This window comes from Chinchilla lanigera, unplaced genomic scaffold (assembly GCF_000276665.1).
Source record: "Chinchilla lanigera isolate Chin_1 unplaced genomic scaffold, ChiLan1.0 scaffold00047, whole genome shotgun sequence".
Classification (NCBI taxonomy): domain Eukaryota; kingdom Metazoa; phylum Chordata; class Mammalia; order Rodentia; family Chinchillidae; genus Chinchilla; species Chinchilla lanigera.
This window is the reverse complement of record NW_004955448.1, coordinates 2520621-2531311: the sequence shown is the minus strand read 5'-3', so window position 1 is coordinate 2531311 and position 10691 is coordinate 2520621. Positions and strand designations below refer to the sequence as shown.

The 10691-nt window shown below is 42.5% G+C and overlaps 1 protein-coding gene across 1 annotated transcript in view; it reads right to left on the bottom strand.

Moving 5' to 3' along the window:
* Positions 1-769: 769 nt before the first annotated feature.
* The window catches only part of Med12l (mediator complex subunit 12-like), a 306200-nt gene continuing 296278 nt past the window's right edge, over positions 770-10691 (bottom strand). The window contains exons 43-44 of the mRNA XM_005393030.2: positions 4468-4549; positions 770-2027 (exon numbers count right to left, since the gene is read on the bottom strand). Coding sequence (XP_005393087.1) covers positions 1975-2027; positions 4468-4549 — 135 coding nt within the window. The 3' untranslated portion in view covers positions 770-1974. The remainder of the gene's footprint in view (positions 2028-4467; positions 4550-10691) is intronic.

Below are 10691 nucleotides of genomic sequence, written 5' to 3'. Positions count from 1 at the left end.
TAACACTCATTCTTGAAAGAGTATTACTGCTGTTTGCAATATTGAGCTACAAAAATAGACAGTTTGAACTGAAAAATGGCATTTTAAATACCAGTAATTCTGGAAACCCACGAAGACAGGCCGCGACTTGCTCACTAGGCACAGCCTTCACGTTTCGGTCGTTCTGCCAGCAGGTCGGACGGCTTTGAAGTACCCTAACTCCATGAACTCTAAGGAGGATTCTTGAGAGAAAAAAATGCTGCTAGACAGATACAGCTGAAACTTAAGAGATACATGTTCTGAAAGCGGATAGAATATGAATTTAGGATAAGAATGGTCTTTTAATGTTTTGGCAAAGTTTTTTCCAGCCAGAGTAAACATAAAATGAGCAGGCTGGAGGGAAGTATTTTCACAGTGTACAACGCAGTTCACATGGATGTTGCCACAGCAAAGTAAGCTGACATGTATTTGAGGTCATTTGCATGAGTCACACTTTGCAATGAGTAACTCACCTAGGAAGATATAGATTACTTATATAATGATTTGCAAAAGAAATTATCTACTGAAGTTGTACTAGCTACATTTAAAAAAGTAGTTCTACATGGTTTGCTCATTATAGACAAATCTATTCACAGTATGCTTAACTACATTACATGTAAAGTGATATGAAAGAAAAATGAATTAACACAGAACATGGGAAAATTTTCCCCACATGTTTTAAAATGCCCTGCAATTTTCACATTCAAAATTTTATGCATCTAAATCTAAAAAAATATTATATGGAATACTCTTAAGTTACACAAACTGATAATTTACTGTATTTTTTACTCTAATAGGAGCAAATTACCACATACTTGAACAAAGTTAAAATAGTTACTATTTCTTTATAATAAATTTGATGTATAATTTACTTTACTTGTGCTTTTTGCACCAATTTATAAATACAGTATATGCAATACACAACCAAGACTGACACCAACAGGAATATTTAAATTCAAAATAGCAAATACTTACCATACAAAATAAACAGTAAATATACCTTTCATGAAAACCAGAGCCTTCTCAACTTTGGTGCCAGAGCCTCTGGAAACCATGTCAAGTTTGAGCACTGTGGAACCTCAGGCCAGCTTCGAGATGGTTTTCTTTACTTCTGGAGTTGGTGTAAGGTTCTGGAAAACCTTATGGACAGTCATTTTTTTTGCCAAAATTGGCAGTAAATAAATAGAACAATTCCACTGTTCTGGGCCTTCAGGATTACATGTTGTACCTTCACAAAGACTCTGGTCAATGATCTTGTCACTAATAATAAATTCAAGTGCAGTTACTTCTAATATGCTTCCACGTATCTTATGGTGGTTTTCACAGAAGCCTTGGTTGAAGTTTAGGTACTAAGCAACAATCTGTTTCAGCACCTTTTGACCACAACAAAAATAAAAGTCCTATATAAATAAGAATAAAGTTTATAAAGTGCTTATGAAGTTACAAACATTTCAAATTAGAGTGATGCAAATAAATGTCCATTTCACCAGCACAGGTGAATGCAGAATGAATGGGTCACTTTCCTGTCAGGACCTGGCATGACTTTCAAATCAGTAGTTTGGTCCACCATGGTGTATTTAAAAAACAAACAAAAACCCCCAATTTCATCAATAATGAATACATAAATATTTAAACCCACCATAACTCATTCTTCCGTAAGTATGACAATCAAAGAAAAAAGCACCAATTTCAAAAGGTCTGCTCCCACCTTCGTCCTGGAGTAGGCCCGCATGATCCATCTTTTAAAGCCTACTTTAAAGTTAAATGTAACAAAACTGAACCACAATTTCTCTTTTACTTTTTGTTTAAATACCTTTGTATGAAATTTAGCATAAAGTATGGGAAAATATCAAAGAACTAAAAGGCCAGAGGGACATTTCTAGGATGACTAGTAAATTAAACTTGATTTTCTATTTCTCAGTGCAAACATAAAACGCCGTGTCTTCTCTTCCAGATTCAGAAGTGTGAAGAGTGTCCATAGGGAGCCACTCCTTGCTGTGGCTGATTACCTAGTGAGAGAAATAAATTCAAATTAAAATTAGATGTAAAATTATGCTGCAGATAAATGCTTCTCTCTTGCCACTGCTCAGTGACATTCTCAGGTACAGGGGAACAGACCACCTGGCCATAGTACCATCCTAGTCCTGAAAGGGCCTTGTGACACGATTCAAGCGCTGCCACTGAATTAATTCTGCAGAGGGGGCATTTCCACAAAAGAACCCCATATGCGGCCACACAAGGCCTTGGGATTAGGGTACATTCAAAAGACTCCCTCTGGACTAAGAAACAACTCTGTGTTAATGTATTAACTGAAAGTTTCAGGAAACACTGAAAGTTCTCAAAATGTTCACAGAAGCAAGTCAGCAATTACAAGTTACCACTGACATCGTAACTGGTGAAAATTATCTTGCAACTCAGCAATTTTCTGCAAATGGCCATAAGATACATAAGAAAACTGTGCAAAAGCACATGCATGTACAAGAGTAAATGCTATGCGTGTCTGGATTGCTCAAGTGTGCACCTGTAAGTATATGCATGTGTGCACATGTGCACAAGCACACACAGAAAAATGACAGCAGACACTAAAACGGAAGTAGACACAGCTACTTCTTGCACAACTCTGGATCGTTCCAATTCAGAGGCCATGATTACATGGCCACGTTACATAAAGAACTTTCTGGAATTGTGTGGTGGCATCAGCTTAGCTGGCTCTTCAGCCAAGGAGGCTGGCATAACTGCTAATACCAAGCAGCAGAGCATATACTGTGGTTAAGAGGTGGACTCTGGAAGATCATCTGAGTTCAAGTCCCAGCTCGTACCTTACTGTTAGTCGAATAGCCTTGGGGAGATCAGTCAATGTTCCTATTTTTCAGCTGTTTCCTCATCTATAACATGGGAACAGTGATGAACCTGAGCTCGAACATGGTTGTTAAAGAGGTAAGTGAACTAACACATGTAAAGTCATAGTGTCTAGGTCTAAGAATGTACTCTATAAATGACAGATGCTGCATTCCTTGCATTCTGCTAAATAGTAAACAAGATCCCCAAAAAGGTGCTAATACACTAAAATTGTAAGTACTTACTTCTAAACACTAGAAAAACAATCCCTGCCTTAAGATTAGAATTGTAAAACGCCATGAACTTTTAGTCACAAAGTGGTTTAACAGATCAGATCTATTACCATAGCCAGAAAAAAAAAATCTTGATTTATGTGGTTTAACTGAAATTAAATGAGGCTACAAGATAACAACAAAGATCTTATATATGTCCACTGGTAGAGACATCAAGGTGTATGTGTGTGGGTCGAGAGGGCGTGTATTTCCTTTGCCAGGAAATCAACATGCACAGCAGCCCGGCAGAAAATTAAGACTCAGATCAGCTGCCGTTGGGTATAAAATGATGCCTGTTCTGATGATATCAACAGGCTACCATACCCATCTCACTGTTTGCAGCACAAACTGGTCTTCACTCTCCTATAGAAGCACATGATCTGAGGCCCAGAGTAAACTGTTAGCCTCCCTCCTAACTGCACATATGGAAAAACCACATGATCTCCATGGCAATGGCCATGCTGACAGTGGACACAGAGTGGCCACCAGAACGCAGGTAACTGGATTTCTAGGCTAACATTCTTTTCTTCTTGGAAGGCTCACTCCCACTGCTAAAAGGATCGCCTGACTTATGAGTGCAGCACAGAATGATTTGAATCCCAGAAACATGCAGTGTCACTAAAAGAACAACGTATGGTGAGTGAGGGGGCTGCTGGTGTGTGCTCCAGAAGGGCAGCAAATGTAAGAGAGCACAACAGGTAAGATTACCAGGAAGAAAACACTGCCCTGCCACCTTCCATGCTGTCTGCAATACTACAAGGTTTGATTTCTCTGACCCATAAGGAAGGGTAGGATGGTGCAGTGGGGAGAGCAGTCACCACATAGTGCTGACCTCCCAGTACCTAAGACCTTTAGGAAGCCACTGAACCTCATTCATCTGTATAATCAGGGTGCTGACTGTGCTACTCCCTGAACACTTCCAGCTTTACAAAAAGGACACCAGGACTTGGGATGTGGCTCTGTGGTCCAGCACTTGCCCAGCTTGCAGAAGGCCCTGGGTCAGCATCACAAAAACAAAACAAAACTAAACAAGACAGGACACTTGCAGTTTTACAGGGATCCCCTCAATGAAAAGAAACACTTCCAGGGTCAGGTGGAAGAAACAGGAAAACACTGCTGAGTTTAAAAAGAGGCGGGGGCTAGGGACTTTTCTAAGAAAAGAAGATTGAAGCCTTAATACAAACAGAGACAAGACGCTAACATTGTGGATGAAAGCAAACATGGACACGGTACCATGGAAAACAGTGCCACTTTCTGAGGGGTCACCACTGTCCTTTGCTTGCTTGCTTTTAATTTCCTGGGAGCCATCAGCTCGGGCTCAGCGACAGATGGTACTTACTAGAAAGCTGCTTCTGGAGCTGCCGCACCAGGGCGGCTGTCTGCTGCTGCTGCTGCGTCTGCTGCAAGCCTTGCCTGGGAAACTGCAATTGCAACAGGAGAAAGGAGGGAAGTCAGCCCATGGCGCCATCACAGGCAGGAGAGGCAGGAGCCCAGGGTCAGACGTTCTGTGATGCACTTTACATACAGGGGGATGACAGGGCCATCCATGCCGTGTACACCCTGCCGTACACCTAGTACCTCAGAAGTGTCCCAGTCATCCAGGAGCTCACGCTCATGATGGTTCGCTGGCATTTATTTGAAAAGTCCTGATCATGGAGCCCACACTCCAGAGGTGCCCAAAAAGCTCAAAGATCACTGTCGTCTTACCCTTCACCAATTTGCTAAATGAAAATCAACATATCATGAATAGTTTTTTTTAGCAAAATGAAAGCTCTCTAGTGAGATCTGTTCAATTCCTACAAACCTTGCCTACGCGAATGGGAAAAAAATCTGGGGAGGCAGAGCAGCGCTAGGGCCAGGCTCACGTGAGACTCCCACCCAAAGGGAGAGGAAGGCTGGCAGTACTCGTCGTTGGTGCACTGTGGCCAGTGCTGGGGCAGGATGAGGCCGAGGGAGGCACCAAGCGTGCCAGCTTTAGGAAAATGATCACTCTCGGGCCCTGCGAGTGAGTGCCAAGGCCATGGGAAGAGTCCACCCTCAGGTACAATACGAGCGGCTGGTCCCCCGGTTCTATCTGTTCAGTTGAAATAAGAAATTATGGCAGTTACCTAAAAAGGGGGTTAGTATCTAACAGAAGAATCACTTTTTATTCGAATGCATGGTAACACCAATTTATTTTTCTTAACCTGCAAATGCCAGGCTGTCACTTTCTCCCTTTTCTGTCTTTGCTCTCTTCTCCCCCCCTCTTTCTGCGTGGTGTATTACTGCTCTAACTAAGGAGGTGTTTCTTAGTCACAGGCCCATCAGGACCGTGCTGCTCTCCCCAGCCTGCTGGTGTGGGATGCATCCACCGGATGGAGCCCCTTCCCCATCTATTCTGAGGGGAGAGGGGCACTTCCAGGAGGCTGGCAGAGAGCACGGTGAAGTTTTGTTTTGGTTTTGCCAAGTCCGTGCACGCCGGGGCTCTGCTGGCTGAGCACACCCCGGAGCCGCCAGGGCAGGAAGGCTGCAGCCCTCTTCGCTTTCTCCCTCTTCTGTCCCACGGCCTTAGGAACCTCCAGGCCTGTGCCGTGACTCCGGTCAGTTCCCTCAGTCCTGCGCCCATCTTTGAAGAGTTTTGTCTTTACAGAATATTTTCAATTACCTTATATGAATGCAACATCTACTTGTTGCTCTGCTTGCCAATGACAGAAAATAGCCTCGGATTACAAGTAGGGTTGCCAAAAAATAAAAATACAAAATACACAGTTAATGAGAATTACAGATATATAATGAATATCTAGTTCTGAATATACTTCATACGACAAATATTGAATTTAGTTTAAGTGCGTCCAATATAGTGCTTGGGACACTTATACCATTACCATCTACCTAAAACCCAGGTTTATCTGCGAGTCCTGTATTTTCCCTGGCAGTTCTAACTGGTGGCATCACCTGGCTGACTCTTCTAAAACTGAGTGTCTGGAGCAGCACCAGACTCAGCCGCTTCTCTCCAACCAGACGGTGAGCAACTCAGGACGGGGCTGGGGCTTATCCACCCATGTGCCCCTTGTAGCACACGGTGCTGGGCACTCAGCAGCCGTGCAGTGCGAATCAACAGCACCGCGGAGTCTGAAGCGCCACCAACTCCCACAGCCTTCCTCATCGCTACAAAGATACGCAACGCTGACAAAGTGTTCCCTCTATCACCGCCACTATTTTCCCAATTCGAAGGCAGGAAAATCACAGGCTGCCTTCCCTTCTTTCTTCCTATTGCCCAGATACAGAGGGGAAAAACAATAAAAAGAAATCTGTCATTTATGTGGAAAAATAAAAGTGCTTTCTTCTATGCAACTGTTACTATGCTAACTTAGAAAAATCACTGTATTTACTTAACAAAACCATATGTACTACTTACTATGTGTCAAGCACTATTGTGGACACTGTGTGTATGTAACATCAATTTAATCTCCATGTGGTGGCAACTCCTCAATCTCTAACTCAAAGTCCTTGGGATACATGTGTGACATTCAATATACAGATAGTTTACTATGAAACATTCATAATACATAGACCAAGCCTAAATGTAAGACAGCACGCCACAGCCAACATATTAAATTTCTGCAGCAAAACACATCAGCAGTCACATCAACCAGGATAAATTAAGAGAGCCTTGTGTCCATTCAGGTCAGCTTTTGTGAATTATAAGTAATTCTTCCATTTTCAGTGGCATCGGAATTTGGGGAACATATATAAGGGAGTGTGAACTCTTCCTATTATTCTCATTTTACAGATGAGGAAACTGAAGTTCAGAGGGGTTCAGTAATTTGGTCATTATCACCCTAGGTATTACGGCTGGGTTTCAGACTAAACTTTCTGGATCCAGAGTCCAAGTTCTTAACCACGATCACCTAGTTTACCCCCTCAAAATCTAAAAAAAAAAAAAAAAAAAAAGTGTGCGTGTGTGTGTGTGTGTGTGTGTGTGTGTATATATGGTAAAATGCAATGTTATATGTATACCTTGTGGGACGATTAAATCAAGCTAGTTAACATATTGATCACCTGGCATATTTATCATTTCTTCATAACGAGAACTTTTGAAATCTACTTTTAGCAATTTTGAAGTATGCAGCACATTATTATTAATCATAATCACCATGCTATGCAGTGGATTACCAGAACTTCTTTCTTACATTTTATAGCCTTCGGCCAACATTTCCCCATCTACCCACCACCCCCTCAGCGTATCCGTAAGTGGAAATACTATCTTCCAAATATGAACTTATTTGGAAATAATTCTAAGTATCTGGCTACAAAGGTGTCCAGACTGATTAACCGGCTGCTGGCTGCACAGTGGATAAGCAGCGACCACTTGCTCATTTGACAAATGCTTAGCCACCTTCCTTCTGCTCACTGAAAACTTCTTTCAAATGAAACTGTTCACAGAACAGAACAGAGCAGTGACCTCCGCGGATTCTCTATTTTGCAAAGCCTGGCAGGAACCAGGTACCGAGAGGGCTCCGTCCTGGTGTGTGCACGTGCGCGTGCTGGCAGGGGGACGCGGGCTGCTGAGTGACCTGAAGAGGCTGGCATAGGGCTGGGAGGCTACTCAGTGGTATAGAGTTTGCTTAGTATGTGCAAGGCTCTGGGTTCAATCACCTGAGCCAGAAAAAGAAAACAAGCAAATAAAAAAGAGGTAAAACACATTCAGAGTGCTTCCACGGATGATTCAGGGACCTCGGGGGGAGTCCTCAAGACTGCCGTGTTATCTGCAAAGTCAAAAACATTTCCACAACCATAGGAAGATATGAATTTGCTTTGCTCCCTTCCACTGTCCCCTGAGTGTACAGCGTACATAAGCTGTGCGTAAGGCACGCTAGTGCAATAAACCCAGTGTATTCTATTCAGCCAGGCATTAAAGACATGCTTTAAAATGGTAATGTCATTTCTCTTTTACTTTGAAAAATATATTTTTCATAAGAATGTTATTTCTATTGCTGTAAAATGGTTATTTTAAAATAAGTTACTCGAGGGCTGGGGATTTAGCTCAGTGGCACAGCGCCTGCCTGGCAAGCGCAAAGTTATGAGTTCGATTCCCGGTACTGGAAAAAAAACAAAAATAAAATAAAATAAGTTATTAAATGTTGCTAATATTTCTGCTTTAATTTGTAAAACAGTAAATATTGATAGATATACAAAAGTTTCTTGGCTCCACAGTAACTATGGATGTGAAAAGGTTCTGAGGCCAATTCTTTAATCACAAATATGGAACAAGACGGACAGATCTATATTTAAATCTTCTAAATTGCAGTTTTTAAATACATGCTTCCTCTCAAAGCCACTCTGATGTTGTATCTTCAACTGTACACAAACACGAGCAGGGCAGAGACCTCAGACTCTGCTGCTGGAGCCCCTGCCAACCCAGGAAGACAGCTGCGACCAGCTCCCCCAGAGAAAGCACTGCTGTGCATTCAGATCAGGTCACTGTACTGCAGGACTGGACCCGGGAAGATGGCAGGAGGCACGAAACCAGGCGGAGAAATTTTTTAAATGACCCCCCTGAGCTCCTTCTTAGACTTTCTGAATTAGAATTGCTCCAGGAAGTAAGTTGGAAATCTGAACTCAAATGCTTCTCAGAGACTGATGATGGCTAGATTTGGAAACTGTCATGTTGGAGAAGATGAAACTTTTAATATACCAAAACAGGTCAAGAAACAGGTCCATCAGGGTTTACCAGAGATCCTAAAATTCATAATCCATGCATATTTAGTATTTCCTATTTGAATGTAATAAAGTAGGAACTGTCTTACTAGACTGGATCTTATCTACAGAGATAATGATCTTGACCTCTCTCACGGCTGTGCCTTTGCAGATGTTAATCCCTTCTCCCCAAGTACCCCGCACCCCACTTTATACCGCCCTTAAAATGTCCTCATCCTTCAAAGAGCAGCTAAGTTTTACCACCTAATTCTTCAGGCATACAGAGCAGGGACCGCGCCTGACCCCGCAGTGCTGTGGGCACCTTAATCACAAGCACGTGGGATAGCTTAGCCAGTGCCTTTCTCCAGTACTTTGGCTTCTGAGCTTCCTGGGGGCAGAAGCTACACTCTGCTGTGACCAAAAGACAAAACACACAGCTCAGCAACTCTAGTGCAGCCTAACCGCCCTCCAGTAAGCACCACTGTTCCGCTCAGCTCAAAGACAAAAAAACAAACTTGGATCCTTCAGTTTCTGTTTTGATAAAATTCATTTATTCAAGAATATTTACTTTTTCTGCTTAATTATTACCAAAGCAAAAATGTGTTACTAGTAATCTCTGCCTAACCAAATGCCATCATGTCTTTTTTAAATCTCAGAACTTGAACTTACCCTTTTACCAGCAGACACAAATAAATCAGCAACCGGGATAATCTGAGGATGGGCCTCCATACTAACTCTCAGGTGACTTGCGTAGCTTGCCTTTGAAATATGCTTTTACTTACAGATGAGACTTTACAAAATTATTGCTATTGCAGTCAACAAATGAGTCATTCAACACAAGTTTAAAGAATCCAGGTACTTTTCTGGGTTCCAGGGGCATCAGAGTAAGACCATCACTGCTTTCCCAACAGTTACGTGGTTCCTACTAGCCCTTGCTGTGGTCACACTGTTAGCGTGCAAAAAAAGGTAGCAAAGTGGCATTTGTTATTACTATCAGTGGTGTGTTCCCAAAACAAGAGAATTTAGACAGACACATGCACACACCCGACCAGACAGAAACGGCAGAGTTCGTGGTCCTACAAGCCCAGGAAGGCCAGAGATGGCCAGTGAACTGCCAGGTGGCAGGGCAGAGGCACAAAGGAGACTCCCTCAGAGCATGCAGAAGGAACCCACCCCGCTGATACCTTGACCTTGGACTTATGAGTCCTGTCTCAAACTGACGGGCAATAAATTCCTGGTAAGTCACCCAGTTTGTGTACTTTGCAAGGCAGTTCTACCAAGTGAATACTCTGAAGCCCTTCTACCCAAAACTCAGCACCTATACACCACTTTCCATGTGCAGTGCTGCTATTTAACCATTTCCTACAATTCTAAGTCCTCCGGAGGGAGCACACTTGGTACTTCCTTGGCCTTCTAATATCTGGTAGGGGGGCAGTCCCAACTGCATACGCTAAAATAAGCACTTGTTGAATTCAACTGTGAACTCCCCCCATCCGCAGATAGCGGCAGGGAATGTCAGAAGGAGGGTGCTGGCTGTTACCAGTCCCACTTCCCCCTTGACACAGCAAACCCCGGCTGAGTCAGAGCTTGGCTCTCCTCAGCAGCCAGCACACCACGCTCTTCTCCGCAGAGAGAGGAACCAAACACAGAATACTGGCCACTTAGAAGAACTGGATCTGCCAGAGATGTTTACAATAAATGAAAAGAAATTTATTTACGTACATATATCTTAGTGGAAATAATAATAAAAGGAACAATACAAAGAGATAGAAGTATAGTATTTTTCTTAATATTACTGAGGCTTTGTGCTATTACTATGATAATTTTTTCTTACATTTCTATTTTTCTTTATTTTTTTCTATTTTTCTTTATTGTAAGACCAAA